At 41.2% G+C, this 12,698-nt stretch overlaps 1 protein-coding gene across 1 annotated transcript; it reads left to right on the plus strand.

Moving 5' to 3' along the window:
- The first annotated feature begins 640 nt into the window (after positions 1-640).
- faxca (failed axon connections homolog, metaxin like GST domain containing a) lies at positions 641-11,594 on the plus strand. The gene is made up of 6 exons (XM_004541985.5): positions 641-1,123; positions 4,276-4,411; positions 4,592-4,788; positions 4,880-5,097; positions 5,730-5,846; positions 6,785-11,594. Exons 1-6 carry the CDS (start codon positions 864-866, stop codon positions 7,087-7,089), a joined length of 1,233 nt encoding a protein of 410 aa, XP_004542042.1. The 5' UTR covers positions 641-863; the 3' UTR covers positions 7,090-11,594.
- Positions 11,595-12,698: the final 1,104 nt, after the last annotated feature.

Raw genomic sequence — 12,698 nt, forward strand, 5'->3', positions numbered from 1 at the left:
AAAATAAAGGTCTAAAGTCAAGATTACACATGAACTGACAAAATGCGGAAGCAAAACTATTTTTAAGTGCTTCTTCAGGAGTACTTAATCATAACCTTAACGTAAAGTCTGTGACAAATCTGTTGGCAACCGCACCGACAAGGAATTAAGTTTAAAATAAGTGTAACCCCAAAGAATTAATCATGGTCAAAAGATACAAAAGCCTGTTTGAAGTTCGACTTTTAAAGCTACTACGCTTCAGTAAACTTGAAACAAATCTTCATATTTTCTCATTCTCTGTGGCACACCTGTTCATTTTTGTGACCTTTTATTGCCACAAATATTGTGCTGTTTCTAATATTTTTATTAGCACTGTTGCCTCATTTATAAGAGTTTTATCTGTTTTAAAAGGTTAGATACAAAGTATTGTCAAAAGGGAAGGAATTTTGTCCTGTTGCCACTCATTCATTTGGCTGTCCACCAGTAAAGTAGCCTTATTATTTTGTAGTAGTTTAATAATGGTTTGTATTTAGCTTTGGATTTATCTATTTTTGTTCGGCACTTTTCTTGACATTACTCGAATTATTTTGCAAAGGATGACCCGCAAATCCACTTTTATATTGAAAACATAACCGGAAACCCTTTTGTGTTTCACTTACTCTTGACAGTAATTATAAAAAGGGGGACATAACCTGGGAGCTCCGAGCGGGCTTCAGAGAAAGTCAACCCCGCTACGGGGACGGGCTCCGGGCGGGATGCTTGTGTCCGGTCGGCTGGTCCTCGTGCCGTCGCCTCTCACCTGCATCCGCGTGCACCCATGAAGCCCCCGCTGATGAAGCTCTTGGCTGCCAGGGTGAGGCGGAAAGTGGCCAGAGACAGAGAGCATGTACTGGCGTGTCGGGTTCGCCTGGACTCGGTCGTGTGTGGCTGATCTCGGACCGAACCAGAGCCTCTCCTCCGGTCTGCTGGGGTCCGATGATCAGCTCTCGTTTTACGGGTACATCATCGCATACCCACTGCAGGACTGCGGCGGGATCATGTCAGCTTTGGGCTCGGACTCGTGGTGGCGGAAAACACTGTATTTGACCGGAGGGGCTCTGCTCGCTGCCGCTGCTTATCTGCTGCACGAACTGCTGGCCATCAGGTACCAACAACAACAACAACACAGGGACTGCCAGAGAGAGGCAGACCTCAGGATCCCTGTACGCAGGCCTCCCAGGCCAGAGCACAATCCGTGTGGATTTGATCTGCTCATATTTTCACTCCAAAGCTGTATTTTCCACTGAGGTCTGATATTACTTAATCTCGTCTGATTGGGCTGGGTGAGAGTGGAGACGGGGGAGAAGGAGTCGTGAGTGGGGGTGGGGGTGTTGTGATGTAACGGAACCTCCACCCCTTGAGCTTCCTCCTCATAAACACACACATATTAGGGGAGATTTCCATCTTCGCTAGCTTATTTCTGTGATTAGTGATATGATAATAGTTTATTAGTGTTATTGTATGTCCGTGTGCTACCACGGCCTTCACATAGCTCTGCTGCCAAATGAAAGGACATTAGAGGCAGTAGGTCGCTTTCATTAGTCTCTGCTAGAAGGACGAGGGAGGTGATGGAGGTTAACACTCCCGCTGGTGTTTAGGTCCAGTCTAAACGCTGCAGTGGTGTGTCGGTCTTTTATAACCTCTGATGTAAACACCTTGAATCATGAAGGTTGCGGGAGGGGATATGGTAGCTTTAAAGTAGAAAGAAGCGCTGTGTGCTTGATTATTCATTTTCAGGGTGAAAGCTTTGACTGAGCGAGTTTATTTCTTCGATTTACCCGCAGTCCAGGCCAGGGTCTGTGCTATGTTACAGTTTAAAGGGTACTTAGTGTTACTGCAAATGGCACTGACGATGTGCTTTTAAGATTAGGAAACGGAAGCTTCCTCTGCGGTTTTTTTGTTGTTGTTTTTTTGTACCTGTATGAGCGGATATGTTGCAGTTTCCCCCCTGCCTCCCTTTCTCTACATCGTCCTGTCAGCAGCCATGCGTGCTGTAGGCGATCCTCTTCTATTCTGGTGTCAGCGGCTATTTAAGCACCGCACTGAAAATAGACAGCTCCTCTGCACTCAGCCGCCTGCTTGTTTGTCGTTTCAGCACTTTACACGGCGGACAGCTCCTTGTCCTAATTCTGCATCCTCTCCGCGTGAATGTGCTGCTTTTCGTCTGGCTGTGGTTGTGGCAGTTTTGACATTAACCGGTCGGTGATTCGTTATTATAATGTTACAGTTTTCATGCAGACAGCCCACGTGATGCACATACTTACGACCTTTTCATTTTCATTTTTTATTTTGCTGACGAAAGCAAGAGAGTAACTTAGTAAAAACTAAAGCAGGAGGACATTAGCTGTGAGGAAATGTACTGACAGTTTCCTCAAATAATAAAAACCAGATCAGAATAATCTGGAGAGCGGAGAGCCAATCAGAACAGCCGATGAGTATGGAAGTGATTCAGTCAGAAGGTTAGAGTCGCAAATTTGATCTGGCCCCGGAAACAGTGCAGCAAAATTGCTAATTTTGGTATGATCCAATACCAAGTAAATACTGGGCCACTATTGCCGATACCAATATCAGTACCAATACTGATTTCAGTGTATAAAGGCAGTTTATGTAGGGGAGAGTAAGTGTGTCATGACTAATGAGACGAATCACTATCAATTTTCAAATTTTAGACCACTGAATCGCTGTGATTTTTACTTTCCACAATAATTAGTTAACACAATAAAAACACAACGTTCACCTTTTCATGGATATGAAACTGTGTTGTTGTCGTTTTTTGTTTGTTTGCTTTTTGGAAACTTTTTGGAGTGCAAATGTTCCTGTCTCTAAAGGACTTTTTTCAAGTGTGCTTTACGCTGTAAATAAATCCATGACAGTCAAAACAAAAAGGTTTCAAAAACACAATTCAGAGGGCTACATACCTTACTTAGAGGATAGAAACAGAGTATCAGCCCTCTTGTGCTAGTATCAATCCAATACCAGTTCCAGCGTTGGTATTGATGCTATCCATATTTGGATCGATCTGCCCACTACAGCTAGCGCCCATGACCCCCGTTTCTCACGGAAATGCAACAAAATTCTAATGCTTGGTAGGAAGAGAAGAGTAGACATATGGACATAATTTACATTTGATGTCAAGGAAAACAGGACGCTGGAAAAACTCTCAACAGTAAAAACACAACAATTTTTACACCAACATTTTTATATTTTGTCACCTGAATCAGCTTCAGATCTAGTCTGCTATAATCTTTAGATATTTGGCCAACTAAAACTAGACTGAAAGTAAAAGATTTGAAAAAAATATGGCTAAAATTAAATAAAAATGTGCTGTGCTTCTGAGACTTACCTTAACCATAAAATCTGCTAAACTACTTTAAGTCTATCTTTGTATGCTCCCCAAAACTGGCTAAATACATACACCAACCTTATTACTCTAACAATAACCACAAAAATAAGTGCTTTATGAGCAACTGTGGTGGCTATCTCCATATTTTTTTGTTCATGGACTCTTCTACAGTTGCAGTATAGTTCTTTATCTTGTAATGGGCTTTTGGCCAGACTTCGACTGTATGAAGCTAATAGCTCTTCTCCCTTTAAGGCCGCCCTCCAAGCCAGATTTCCTCTGATTGGCTGCCCTTTGTAAACCCGTGTGCCTGTGCCAAAACTGACTATTCAATGATGCCCACTCTCACTGACATCAGAGGGGCTAATAACATCAAATAATAGAAAAAACTACACTCTCTATATAGTTGATACAAAATACTTGGTTAACACTCATCCTAACTTAAATTTAAACATGGTCTAATGTTATATCAAGTGTTTGTACATCTAAGATCTAAAGATTTGTGTCATGCCGACTTCCTTTTTGTTCCCTAAAAGCGGGAACAGCCTAATTGCTTCCCTGTTTTCAGCTATAATATGAAGTAGACTACTAACAGAGGATGGTATCAGTCTTCTAATCAAAGTGAAAAGCAGGGATGTATTTGAGGCTGATAGATTGGTCTTAATCCATCATATTTACAATGTAGCATCAAGAGAAAAGGCTAAACTTCTGATGAAGAACACAATCCAAATGAAAAAATGCTGAAAACTGCAAAGGACTAAATGTCTATGTAGAAATATAGAAGACGAGTGCTATGTCCATGTATGCAGTTGACTCACACCCAACCCACACTCTACATTTTAGTGTTTAGTTGTTGTTTTTTCACAACCCTTGGAGTGTATGTGACATGCAGCTCTTTCCTTCTTTGCCTCATACAGAAAGGAGGAAGAGCTGGACTCTAAAGATGCAATCATACTCCACCAGTTCTCCAGGCCCAAAACTGGCGCCCCATCTCTGTCGCCTTTCTGCCTTAAGCTGGAGACCTACCTCCGTATGGTTGACCTGCCCTACCAGGTATGACTGTGTTTATGTGGCTGCAAAAGAAAAACAATATTTTGTCTGTTATATAATAAAATGAATTTATTAAAAATAATCTCTCCTGCAAAGGTCACTCAGTTTCTTTTGCAGCATTTACCAACCACTTTGAGAATTTTCTCATCATCTTCCCACCCCCTTTCCTTAATCCTCTTCTAGAACTACTTTGATGGGAAGCTTTCGCCGCAGGGAAAGATGCCATGGATCGAGTACAACCAGGAGCAAGTGTGTGGGACAGAATTCATCATCGACTACTTGGAGGAGAAGCTGGGCGTGAGCCTCAACAAGAGCCTGACACCCCAGGAGAAGGCCTTATCACGCGCCATCACCAAAATGGTAGATGAGCACTTCTACTGGTGAGGGACCGCTGAGATTCAAGCTGATTGTTTTTGTATTAAATGAGTGCATCTGTGTGTCTGTATATATAAATATATATGCATCTCACAGGACCATAGCTTACTGTCAGTGGGTGGACAACCTGGAGGAGACCCAGAAGATGCTGTCGGTGAGCGGTCCACTGAGTGACCTACTCAAGTGGATCCTGAGTCACCTGACAGGTGGGATAGTTAAGAGGGAGATGTATGGTCACGGGATTGGACGGTTCTCTACCGAGGAGGTGTACGCCTTAATGGAGAAGGACATGCGCACCCTGGCCACCCTGCTAGGTGAGGGGTTTTTTTCCAATTTAAAATAGTATGAGTCAGCCTATGGGCAACTGAATCTATTTAAGTATGCATTAAGGTTAGAAGTATGTTTATCCAGAAGACAAATGGATTCAAAACTTGGAATCCAGAAAATCACCCAGATTTAGATGTGGTCACATTCGAGTCTTCAGTGGGAAAACACTTTTTTTTCTTCCTTTTTTTTTGCTTTGTTTTGTAAATCTACAAATCACTTTGTATTGTGAAGCTCGATCTCAGTGTGTGTCACCATTTTGGTTGCATATTTTACCCCAGGGCCAGATCAGTGGCTTTTCAATATGCGCCTTGAGACCTATAACCAGAGACATCACTTTTGTTAGCAGCAGTAGATGGAAAAAAACTGAAGGGATTGCTGAACACTGACCTGCTGTGGTAGAAACTTAGCATTGCAATCACTGTCAAACCGGGTAGTTCATGGTAGACAATTTGCAGTTGTTTGGCCATGACAGGTGGCTTCTCAGGTTAAATGTTTTTTACTAAAGGTGTCAGTTAATCTGTTACCAGTATGTGTTTATTTATTATAAAACAGAAGAAAATGGAATTCAAGGGGGGAAAGCTTCACTGTTTGACTTATATTTTTCTGTCTGCTGTCTAAGGTGATAAGAAGTACATTATGGGCTCTAAGCTTTCAACAGTAGACGCCGCAGTGTTTGGTCACCTGGCCCCTGCTATGTGGACGCTACCGGGATCGCGGCCAGAGCAGCTAATCAAAGGTGAATTCACCAGAAAGGCAGTCTACCTAATTTCAAGCAAACTTGCACTTGAGTGATGTATGTACAGTATACACAACTCCAATTCCAAAAAAGTCAGGATGATGCATAAAGTGTAAATCAAAACAGAATGCAATGATTTGCAAATCTCTCAAATCCATATTTGATTCATAATAGAACACGGGAAACATATCTAATCTTTTTCTTTCTGAATTTTTATATGAAATATAGAAATATAGAAATGTGAACTTTTGCATGTTCTAATTACACATTCAGCACAGAATTCATACATTTGAACACTATGTATGAGAGGAAAACAACACAATGTCCTTTAGCGAAAATCATAATCAACTGATGCAAGATGAGAAACATCAAAATGAAAATGAAATTCACTAAACTGTAAATCAAGTTATTTGTTTATCTAAGAGAATAAGAATAAAATTAATAATAAGAAACTCTCTGATCTTTGACTTAGAAACTTTTTTAACCTTTTCTGCTAACCTTTAAAGCTCATCAGTGCCTAAAAGGACCAATGGAAAAGTGATGAATTATCATTTTATTACTATTTATACATAAAAATCTGTTTTCTTCTTCTTTTAAATCTAAGTCATCATTACTGGAAAATAATATTTCAGTTAGGGCCACTTTAGTCAAAAGAAGGTGTTATTTCCATTAGGCAGTGCTCTATATGTGTATACACAACAGCCCAAGATGGGATTAAAATGAGCAACTGGTGTTTAGGTGGGTTGCAAAGCAGCTTGTAGGCAGGCTAGAGCAGTTGCACAGAAATCCCCAGTAAAGTGTTTCCTGAGCTATCAGCTGGCGTTGCTATTTGCTGTTTTATGGACTGTGAGATCTAATCCTATACTCACTTATATCACTGGTGTCTCAGTGAGATACCTTATGGGCGCTGTACCTACTGAGATGTTTGTTCCACCCAGGTGAGCTGATCAACCTCGCCATGTACTGCGAGCGCATCCGCCGACGATTCTGGCCCGAGTGGTTCGTCGACCTGGAGGACTTCCGCTACAATGACACCACAGAGGGCAGCGACTCGCCCTCGAAGCTCCCCGACCTCGGCCTCTACTCCCGCACGGACACTTTCCAGGACGATACGCGCTCAAACACTTTACACACTCACACGCCACAAGACCCGCCATCGTCTCAGAGTGACCCCACGGGCCACTCGCTGTACGACTCTGACATGGACACAGAGTGTTCTGAAATAGACCAGCCGAAGTGCTGACGAAACACACACACACACTTATAGTACACACTACATATAGGCACGCCGCAGGAGGGAGCTGCATCCCACCTATGTTCTACCTCTTAGAACAGAAAACAACAGGGGGGTGTATTCGGTGTTCGCCGGCCGGGACGTTGAGGGTGTAGGAGGGTAAAGTGCCAACTGTAGTGGAGGAAAGATTGCAGAACAAGGAAAAAAAGGTACAACAGAGATGAAACTGGAAAAGAAGTGAAGAGAAAAAAAAGAAATGTAGGTTTAAAAGTGAGAACTAGACGCATTCAAATCAGGAGTAAATGACGCAGTTGCCGAGAAACTCCTCCACATCAACTGCAACCACAACCTTCTACCTGTTGTCTGTTGCGTGCCCACTGTTGTCCCTCGTAGCAGCTCGCACCACCCAGCAGCGTTTTGCGTCTGTGTGTGTGAGTATTTGTGAGTGCATGTGTGTGTGTGCGTGTACCAAATGAACCTTTAATACATGAAAGGATCTGTACAGAATCCATCAGAAAGAAAACATTTCAGTGTAAATATATAAACGAATCTGACTTCATTCTCAGATTTAATAGATAAAAACTGTATTATATATGAGTATAAATAATATAGATAGGCTGGAACTATAGTATTATGTCGTCTGTCATATGGTGTAAATATTCTAGGTGTTTCTCTTATGAATTCCTACCCTGCTGGTCTAAGATCAGCTAGAGGAACCCTGTGAATTCTTTTACTGTATGTATCCGATTACAGGGATATTACAGTATTTAAACAGTTGAGAAAAGAAAAATCATAAAACATAATAGGTAGTAAACTCCCAGTTTCCATTAACATCTTGTCTAACTGAGGCAATTATTTTGCCTCCAAAAAATCCCCCAAATCTTAATGTACGCTGCTGTTTTTAGGAGATTTTACATGCATTCAAGCATTGAGCGCACGCCAAACAATCGTGTAGATATAGAGCGATAGATAGAAGACAGTCTGAATCAAAGTGCATGGCTGATTCAGGCCCATAAGTCTCTCTTAGCACCCCACATTGATAATCTTTAGCTACATTTCTTAGTAAGCCTAGTGTGATGGAACGATGTAGCTTGTTTGTCGGTGCCTCTGGCCAAATCAGCCGTGCAAGCATGTATCCAATGGATTATGGAAAAAAAGCACTTGTTTTCTTTCAGCATTTCTGTCAGAAAATGTTACGTAAAGCAATAAGAGACACAGACACAGGTTCAATTTATGCCAGGCTGTGATAATTGTGGTGTGTGATGGTAAGGAGCAGGCTCTATGTGCGCTTGTCGTTCATCAAGCGCACGTACCGACAACGTTTTGTATGCATGGAAGAAAGGGCGAAATACTATTTATGTTCCTGTGCACATTAGCCTCACATCATTTTAAAAATATTTAGCTCTAGAAGTTTGTTGTCTGTACTTACAGTCCTGGTATAAAGAAAGCACACCCTCTTTCAACTCTAAGGTCAGAAAACACGTCAGGACATATTAAAAAGTCACATGGTCTTACCAGATTCTAAAATAATGTATATATAGCCTCAGGTGAATACCAACGCATGACGTATTACACTGTGTTGTTATTAAAAAAAATAAGCTGAAATGCAGAAGCAGGATGTGAATAACCAAGTATACCCCCATGGTCCAGTAGCCATCTTTAAGCATCAGTAATCGGACGTAATTGTTTTCTCCATGACGGAATCAGTCTCTCACATTGTTGTGGTGAAAATCTTTTCATGTGGCTGCAACACAGACCAACATCATCACACCTCCACTCCTGTACTGGACAGTTGGTGTGACATATTTGTGTTAATTTGCTTTGTTTGGTTTTCTCCAAACATGGTGCTGTGCATTATGGCCAAACACCTCCACTTTAGTCTCATCTGTCCAAACGGCATTGTTCCAGATGTCTTGTGATCTGTGATCTACATGTGAACTGTAATATTTAACATGCTAACTGAGGCCTGTAGAGTCTCAGATTTAGCTCTTTGTTTTTTTCAGTTTCTGTAAACACGGCACAGCCAGACTTTGGGGTGAATTTGCCAGGATGTCCACTCCTGGGACGACTGAAAAATGTTTTCCCCTTGAGATTAATCTTTCTCACTGTTGAATGACAGACTTCAAATTGTTTGGAAATCGCATTATAACTCTTCTCTATGAACTTTGCAGAAGTCTTTGCTCCTTGGCAGTGTGTTAACGCAAACAAGCGGCAAAACCTTTTCCTTTCAGAGAATTGCTCACACTTCCTGATGATCAGTTAATGAAGTGCATTTGATTAACAGCATCCGGTTGCTACTTCTGTGGAAGCAGTGAGGGTGTACACACACTGCATCTGTATTTTTGGCTTAGTTTTAGTTAAGTAAATAATGACATGGTGTAATAATGCATGTGTTATTTTTCACATCAGGTTGTAGTTACCTCATTTAAGGATCTGGTAAGGACCAGATGTGCAAAACTGTAAAACTTAGTGTGGGTGTTCTTTATTTTTCACACGACTGTACCTGAGCTAGTTAGGTGAACTCAGCAATCACAGTCAGTCCCAGACATTTTATTCGACCTGTCCTACACTCTGTCCATAACGGAGTTACAGAGTTGCTGAAACGAAAAGTTCTGTTAGGGAACTTTAGGGGAAATTACAGATCTCACAGTAAACAAATTGTGGATGTGATCAGTAATTACAGTTGGAAAAACTGTAATTTAAACCCTGATGTGAGGCCTTTAATGGGTGTATACATGATGTCAGCCAGTAAGTTACACTAAAATATATTTGGCGTAATTTTAAAAACTGCGTCTCCAGTTAGTCATTTGTCCACCAGAGAGCACTGGAAGCAATTTTTTCAAATATGCTCACAACTCCTGCTGCTCTCAGTTCTAATAACCACATTTATAGGATAACATTAAAAATGTCTTTTATGCTATAATAAGTTGTTTTTGTATGTTTGAGTTTTTCAAATGCTCAGAATTGTCTCCAAAATGTGCAAGCGTGGCTTCGTTTGTGGGGATGCTGCATGTATGTAAGACTAGAATTAAAAACAGATGTAGCATCAACTTACCTCTAATTCGAAAGAAGAAGCAACAATCCTACATAACGAAGGGAACTGATGAGGAAAGAGTCCAAAGGATGAGAGGGCTTTTTATTTATTTTTTGATCCTTAAGGCACTATTACGATTCTGATGTCATTTTAAAACCATGAGTTTGAATGTGATGATGCCTCGCTGTTGAATTCTGCTCGATAAAACAATGCCATAAGTTGCTAGTCCAAACTCTGAGTCTGATCTAAGTCTTTTGTGGGGACACAGCAGACACTGAAGCCTTTATGGGTGTGTGTATGTGTAAGTGTGTGTGTTCAGCAGCTGAATTTCAGTGGAGTAACAGACTGAAACTAAGAAGCTAATGAACTGAAAAGTTTGGTTTGGTGTCTTAAAACCCCTGGCCTGCATGCTATTGCCTTTTAATGTTAGTAGTCAGATTCAGCCTTATGGACGCTGAAGCTAAACTGTTTACTTCATACCAGTGCCAGTGTATGACTTCTGTTTTTGTATGTTACATTTATTTATATATTATATTTAGTTTATGCTATTTCTATTAATTTGTTAAGATGGCTGATGTGCTTGAATTTGATAAGCAATTCTACTTTTTTTCTACATTTTGCACTTTAGTTATGTTTACACGTGTTATGTTTCTATGTCTGAAAATCACTGTCAGACTAATGATATGCATTGGTGTATTAGTGCGCTGCTAGATTTTCTTCAGGCTTCTGCTGACATATAACTCTTATAAAAGCTACACATGTCCATCCACAGCAGTGGTTGCATGTATATCCACAACCTGGAAAGTTTTCCAGCTCATACATGCGGTTTGCTGCATGTCTGACATTTGCTGCAGACTCTGCCTTTACAAGACACAATAACTCAGCTTCACCCTGCAGTGATTTATGTTCACTTGAAGCCGAGATACCAAACTGACACTCGATCTTCTGTAAGCAGGGTGAGGTGAGTCATCCTGCTGATCGGCTGATCATCAGTGTCTCCTCTCTCCCGTGCGACTTCACCTCTGGCAGTACAAATTGCAAAAGTCCTCCTGATAAGAGTCTGTTGCCAACTCTGTCTGTCTCAGTGTTCCTCTGCATTTCGAGGTGAGAAGTCAGGGTTTAAGCCCCGCCCTGCGCGTCACAGTTCCCATTCTACCCCGATTCCTGCTTGTAGACTTGTAGAGGCCACATTGCGCTGTTGTCTTGATGTTGTGCGTGCGGAAAAACACTTGTGGTATCTTGTTGGACTGTAAATAAGTGAGCCAGAAAAAAGCCAAACTAAATATATAATTTATAAATGTATATATATATATATAGATATATATATAGAAAGACAGAGAGAGTGAGATAAATGAATATGACCTGAAAGAACATGCTCTGCAAGGGTTAAAAAAAAAAGAGATTCTTATGAATGTATCATAAACAGAGATAAAATGCTGTATGACAATGGATTACTTCTAATATTTCATTAAATATAACTGCCATATTTTCCTCTGGTTTTGTTTCCGTCATTGTGTGGATTGCTGCATGCATGAAACATTTGAATATTTCTGCATGAACTGTTCAGTATCAACATGTTGAACTGGGTATACTCTGGCATATCTATCTCATAATCCCTCTCCCTCTGTGCTTGCTGCCATACGACAATACTAAGCCCACCCAACAATGCTGAAGGATTAGCTCTCTGCCCTTTTCTTTGGGCTCTAAGGGAAACAGAGAGGAAAAAGCAGGGTATAGAAAGAGAAAAGGCAAGTTGCGGGAGCACCAATGTAGAGACGGAGCGTGGGTTTGGGTGCGAAGCGGGCTTGAAAAGGGGAAGAGACAAACAGCTCGAGAACAGATGAATGATATTTGATAGCTTTGGCTGGTTGCGTTTCTGAGACCATTGTGCAAAATCCCTGGGAGATCGCTTCCACACAAGATAGGGGAGACAATTCAGGACTGACAATGACACCAGAGTATAAATCATCTCTGGTGAGTCAAAGATGGCATACAGTGTCAGAGGGAGCAGCTGTGTGTGTGTGTCTAACACGTGGCTGAATGCATGATATGTGAGGTGAGACAATGTGTGTAGTGAGAACTAAGCGTGTCTGAATGTGTGTGTGTGTGTGTGTGTGTGTGTGTGTGTGTGTGTGTGTGTGTGTGTGTGTGTGTGTGTGTGTGTGTGTGTGTGTGTGTGTGTGTAAAAATATGAAAAATGCAGAGGATGCCTGTAGGAGCGTGAGGGCCGGGAGGAGGGCAGATGGTCGCTTGCTGATAGGACGGAATCCAGGCAACGGGGTCCTCCAGAGAGCTGGGTTCAAACCAGGTTTACACACACACACACACACACACACACACACACACACACAAATATTCACGCTTATCTCTTTCTTTCTCTTTCAGGCACTCTCTTTTGTTGCCCCTCAACTGCACACACCAGTTTCAAGTGGTGTCAAAATAAAAGCTTGTGTATATCAAATGATAGTAAAATAAAATACAGGTGCACAGTTAGACAGATTCCTTGTTATTTTAAGGTTGATAGCAAATTATATATCTACATATTTTTTCATTTACTTTAACTTGACCTATTATTGAATATTCG

The sequence above is a fragment of the Maylandia zebra genome, linkage group LG15 (genome assembly GCF_041146795.1).
Source record: "Maylandia zebra isolate NMK-2024a linkage group LG15, Mzebra_GT3a, whole genome shotgun sequence".
In the NCBI taxonomy this organism is placed as follows: Eukaryota; Metazoa; Chordata; class Actinopteri; order Cichliformes; family Cichlidae; genus Maylandia; species Maylandia zebra.